General features: G+C 35.0%; 1 protein-coding gene across 2 annotated transcripts in view; it reads left to right on the top strand.

Moving 5' to 3' along the window:
- Window positions 1-5,287, top strand: part of LOC127942708 (retinoblastoma-binding protein 5) — a 10,085-nt gene extending 4,798 nt beyond the window's left edge. The window contains exons 7-14 of one of the 2 annotated variants that reach the window (XM_052538619.1): window positions 526-645; window positions 727-880; window positions 1,811-1,882; window positions 1,956-2,073; window positions 2,156-2,225; window positions 3,608-3,852; window positions 3,926-4,003; window positions 4,923-5,287. In XM_052538619.1, the coding sequence (XP_052394579.1) occupies window positions 526-645; window positions 727-880; window positions 1,811-1,882; window positions 1,956-2,073; window positions 2,156-2,225; window positions 3,608-3,852; window positions 3,926-4,003; window positions 4,923-4,975 (910 nt within the window). In that variant the 3' untranslated portion in view covers window positions 4,976-5,287. Of the gene's footprint in view, window positions 1-525; window positions 646-726; window positions 881-1,810; window positions 1,883-1,955; window positions 2,074-2,155; window positions 2,226-3,607; window positions 3,853-3,925; window positions 4,073-4,922 lie in introns of both variants that reach the window. The other variant, XM_052538618.1, reaches the window with a different exon arrangement.
- The last annotated feature ends 255 nt before the right edge of the window (window positions 5,288-5,542 follow it).

Below are 5,542 nucleotides of genomic sequence, written 5' to 3'. Positions count from 1 at the left end.
CACAAAAAGAACAGAATAAAATACAGAATAATTAATGATGATGCCAAACTAGTTCATTATAATTTCATGTAATTATAATAACATTAACGTGTCTAAATAATGGCAAACTATACATTTTTATTATCATTTCATTTCAATTTAAAATATTATTTTTAATGTTTGTTAGTAATATTTTTAAATATTTAAATTGTAGTTCTCATTAAAATACTTCAGATTATTTTATTATAATAATTAGACTAAGTAATATAAATGTTATTTGTGTAAGTCTACACAATGATGCAAAACTATTTAATTTTAATATTAGTATAAATGTGTAATGTAAATTGTTATAAATTATGATACCACATTACATATTATATTTTTTAAATTGTTTTGAAATGTTTTAATTATAATATTATTATTGCATGTCACATGTTAATTGTTTTGGATAAATAAAGAAATAATAAATGATGCTAATGATTCCAGAGCATCAGGATGAGTGTCGGCAGTATTGAGAGTGAATGTGATGGTCCTCTCGTTCTGCAGCTGTTTCCTCATCAACACAGCGGACCGCATCATCCGCGTCTACGACGGCCGCGAGATCCTGACCTGCGGCAGAGACGGAGAACCTGAGCCCATGCAGAAGCTGCAGGACCTGGTCAACAGGTGTGTGTGTGTGTGAGAGAGAGATTGTGTGTGTGTGTGTGTGTGAAGAGACTGTACTGTACATGTGTGTGTGTGTCTCAGGACGCCGTGGAAGCGCTGCTGTTTCTCGGGTGATGGAGAGTATATCGTGGCAGGATCGGCGCGACAGCACGCGCTCTACATCTGGGAGAAGAGCATCGGGAACCTGGTGAAGATCCTCCACGGGACGCGAGGAGAGCTGCTGCTGGACGTCGCTGTACGCTCTCATCATCACTTCATATACTACCCATGTTCTTGATCTGATTCATATTCTTAAAGGAGACATATGCCTATTTTTATATATGTAATATAAATCTCAGGTATCCCCAGAATGTGTCTGTGAAGTTTCAGTTCATCGTCATTATGAAAATGCCTGGTTTGAGTGGAAGCAGAAACACGCTGTTTATGGTGCCTGTGTCTTTAAATGCAAATGAGCTGCTGTTCCCCGCCCCCTTTTTCAGAATACAATTGAAGTTTTTAATTTCAGCTTCAGTTTTAGTTGTTTATATGTAATCGCAATTTTTTTTATTTTTTTGTTTATATTTCGCAGTCCTGATTTTCTAAATTCAGATTGGTCTGAAGTTTCTAATTTGATTATAATAGCATTGTATTTTTGTTTGTTATTTTAACACATTTTTTTGAAACATATATATATAAATAAAGAAATATAGCAATGAATGATGATGCCAAAATAATAATTTTATAATTTTTATTTAGTAATACTATTACTATACTTAATCTTATTCAAATGCATAAGATAATAGAATTAAGAAACTGATGCCAAACTATTTATTGTATTTTTTTTAGATTACAAATATATATATATATATATATATATATAAATACAATAAAGTATAATAAACAATTATGCTATATATTATTACATATTACAGATAAATATTTATTCATATTCATTATATTATTATGATTTACATTTTTAACAAAAAATTCTGAATTGTGAAATAAAAATTGAAATTGCAAAAAAATTGCCATTACATTTTTTTTTATGTATTCCATTTCTGTAATTGTAGCGCTTGACCTCAAACTTAAGAAACTGAGAAATGTTGCCTTGGCCTCTAAAGGATGTTTTGATAGTTATCCTTTATTCTGCGGAGCATGTTTTGAGCTGAGTGTGGTGTGTTTGCAGTGGCATCCGGTGCGTCCCATCATCGCCTCCATCTCCAGCGGCGTGGTGTCCATCTGGGCTCAGAACCAAGTGGTGAGTGCTTCAGCTCAGAGCTCAGAGCCGTCTCTCGTCTTCCTGTGTGTGCAGACTGTGTGTGTCTCTGCAGGAGAACTGGAGCGCGTTTGCCCCGGACTTTAAAGAGCTGGACGAGAACGTGGAGTACGAGGAGAGAGAATCAGAGTTTGACATCGAGGACGAGGACAAGAGTGAGCCGGAGCAGACCGGTAAACACACACACACACACTCTCTCGCTCTCTCGCTCTCTCTCACACACTGCTGTATGACACTGATGTGTGTGTGTGTCAGGAGCGGACGCTGCCGAGGACGAGGAGGTGGACGTCACGTCCGTCGATCCCATCCCAGCGTTCTGCAGCAGGTCAGTCACACGTTTGTTTTCATGTTTAATCAGGTTTTAAATAAAATTGTGGCATTTGCAAAATATTTTTACATTTCATCCAATAAGTTGACGTTATTGTCAATATCATCAAACAGTTTCAAGGGACATTTTTGTTTGTTCAAATCGTTTAACCCAGTTTATTCTGTGTAATTCATGTTGTTTGTGATGTTGTTTTTCAATGTCAGGTTCTGGCGTTTTTTTTTTTTATCCAGTTTATTATGCCAAATCAATTTTAAATATAATTCACTAAATTTCATGTTTTTTTAATATCATAGTTAAAAATGTGTTTTTGTTGTTAATTTATAGTTTTGGCGTTTTAAAATTACTTTTTTTTTTTTATTGTTTAAATTTGTTTATTTTTGGCGAAATAACATTTCAATGCAAGTAACTAAATTTTGTTATTTTTAATGATTGTCCTACAGTGCAAATGTGTTTGTGTTCATTTATTAGTTTTTGATTGTTCAAAACATATATACGTTTATTTTGATATTCACATTTTAAATGTTAAGTGCACAACTTTATTTTAGATTATCTTAGTGTTTGTTTGTTTTATGTTTTTGTTTGTATTGTTTAATAAAGTTTTTGACATTCGCCAAATGAGTTTAGTTTGTTATTTTACATAATTTTAAATATTGTACAGTTTCATATGTATTAGTTGTACGTTTTTTAGTTATGTTTCGTATTGTTTTAATTTAGTTTGGCAGAATTTTTTATCATCATACCATTTTAAATTTGTATTTGTTAGTTTTCTCATTTAGACGTTTTTTTTTTTTACATCATTCGCAAAATGAATTTATTTTTTTACATAATTTTAAATATCTTACAGGTTCAGGTGTATTACGTTTTGTGTTTCTTCAAATTGTTTTAATTTAGTTTCACAAAAAATTGTACTTCACTATTTTACATAATTTATAAGATATTGCCATTGTTAGTTTCCTCGTTTAAATGTTTTTGTTTGTTCATATCGTTTAATCGGGTTTTTGCCATTTACAGAAAAGTTTTCATTAAACTTGCTGTATTTTACATTATTTTTAGTTTCATACGTGTTCGTTGTTTGCTTGAATCTGTTTATTTTTCACAAAATAAAATTTAATGTAAGTAGCTAAATTTTGTTATTTTTTTATGATCATGTTACAGCGCATGTGTGTTTAATTGGTCGTTTTGCTTTTTTTTTTCAAGTTTATTTTAATATTCACATTAACATTTTAAATGTTAATTGCACAATTTTCTAAATATTATTTTTTTTTTTTTTAATATTATTCAATCCAGTATTTTCAGAAAATGTAGTTCACTGACGTTGTTTATTTGTAACCTTATAGTAGTTTTTAGGTGTAATGCGTGTGTTTTCATGGCGTTTGCAGTGACGAGGAGCTGGAGGATTATAAAGCGCTGCTGTATCTGCCCATCGCTCCGGAGGTGGAGGACCCTGAGGAGAACCCGTTCGGTCCTCCACCCGACGCCGCGGGTCAGAATGCCAAGCCCGACGATAGCTCCGCCCACAGCGGCCCCGGTGACAAAAAACAGCGGCAGCCGTCGTCCGACGGAGGGCCACCCAAGAAGAAGATCCGCACCACCACCATCGAGTTACAAGGCGTCCCAAACGACGGTAAGAGCCGCTCGCTGCGGACCCCTCGCTCGCCGTGATGTCACTTCCTCTGACGTCTGTGTCTGTCTCGCAGAGGTCCATCCGCTGCTGGGCGTGAAGGGCGACAGTAAGTCCAAGAAGAAGGCGGCGGGGAGGCCCAAGGGATCGAAAGGTAAAGACAAAGACTCTCCGTTCAGACCCAAAGTCTGCCGGGACAGAGCAGAGGGGCTGGGGACGCCAGGTAAGACTACCTTTGACCCCTGTCTCACCTGTGCTCAGCTGTGATTGGCTACTTCCTGCTTGCCTTCCTGCTCTGACCTACTCCATGTGCGAGCGAATGCTTCAGGTCTACCGTCCTCCCCCGAACATTCCCATGATGCCCTGCGGCAAAACTCGTGTAGTAAAACTGTCCTACTAATTCATTCAAGATACTAGATAAAAACAAAGTGTGTCACTTGAATTAGTTTTGAATGCAAATCTTTGAAAGATTCAGATTCAAACGTGAATCAAGATGAGCGAATCATATGCTTAATCACGATTCAAAATTGTTTTTTGTTTAATATATTATTATTTTTACATATTCATGTTTTCATTTAAATAATATTAAATTAAATTATAGATTTATTTATTTTTAGTTTTGGTGCGTTTGTTTTGTGCTTTTGTAGTTTTCTCATGTTTTCCTACTTCGCTTTTAGTTTGCTTTAGTCTTAGCCACTTTAGTGCTTTTTTTTTCTTAAATGTAATAGTGACTTATTTTATTATTTCACATCACCATTTCTAATTTACAAGTTTTTCATCAAATATTTAGATTTATTTTATTTACTGAAAATTAATTTTAATAATAATAATACTCGTAGTAGTCATACGATTTCCAGCTGTGATTTTTATGTTATTCTATTCTTGCATTGAAGCATGTAAATATATTCAATACATGGATTGAAATTAGCTTTGGTGCAAATTTGCATTGCTTTGTTGCTTCGCTCTTTGGGGCTTTACATTGACCTGAAGGATTTAACAAGAGTTTTTATTTAAAAGATGTTAGTTTAACATATAGGTTTGTTTAATTTAACCGTATGAATGCTTTCTTTCAGGAAATCTGATCTCGTCCATGTACAAGCAGCATGAGGTTCATGGTTTGGACTGAAGCTGAAGGCGTGTGGCGCCCCCTGTCTGTGTGGATGAATGAAGAAGCTCTTTAGTGGGACTCTATGGACTACTTTTTTACGAAGAACCTTACAGCTCAACACCACAGTTTGAAGCCCGTCTGATCTGTAAAATCGCAGAGAGAGAGTGATAGGAAGAGGGAATCATTTATTTTTTATGTCGAGTAGATGGTTGTCTCTGTATGTAAGCACTAGTTGGGAAAGATGTCTTATATTTGTTTTGAATTTTCTTTTTTCTGAGACTGGTCATGTTTTATTTTTTATACATATTAAACCAGTTTTGTTTTTTGAGAGTGGTTTGTGTGTGTAAAATGTGTTTTGGTACAATATTTTTAGAGTTATGAAGGACATCTGCGGAATAAATCAACCCAGTGAGCCTCCTGCTCGGCAAGATGGCGTACTGAGTAGTCACACTCGCCGAAGGTCTGGTGCTAAAGATACCTCTAAGTGGTATTTGAACTGTGATACCCTCCAAAGGTGACGGTGGTTTTACAAAATGCCAAAGGAACAAAAAAAGAAAGACAAAAACGACAAGAGGCCAAATGAAG

The sequence above is a fragment of the Carassius gibelio genome, chromosome A22 (assembly GCF_023724105.1).
Source record: "Carassius gibelio isolate Cgi1373 ecotype wild population from Czech Republic chromosome A22, carGib1.2-hapl.c, whole genome shotgun sequence".
NCBI classification, from domain to species: Eukaryota; Metazoa; Chordata; class Actinopteri; order Cypriniformes; family Cyprinidae; genus Carassius; species Carassius gibelio.
This window is presented reverse-complemented; position numbering and strand designations above follow the sequence as displayed.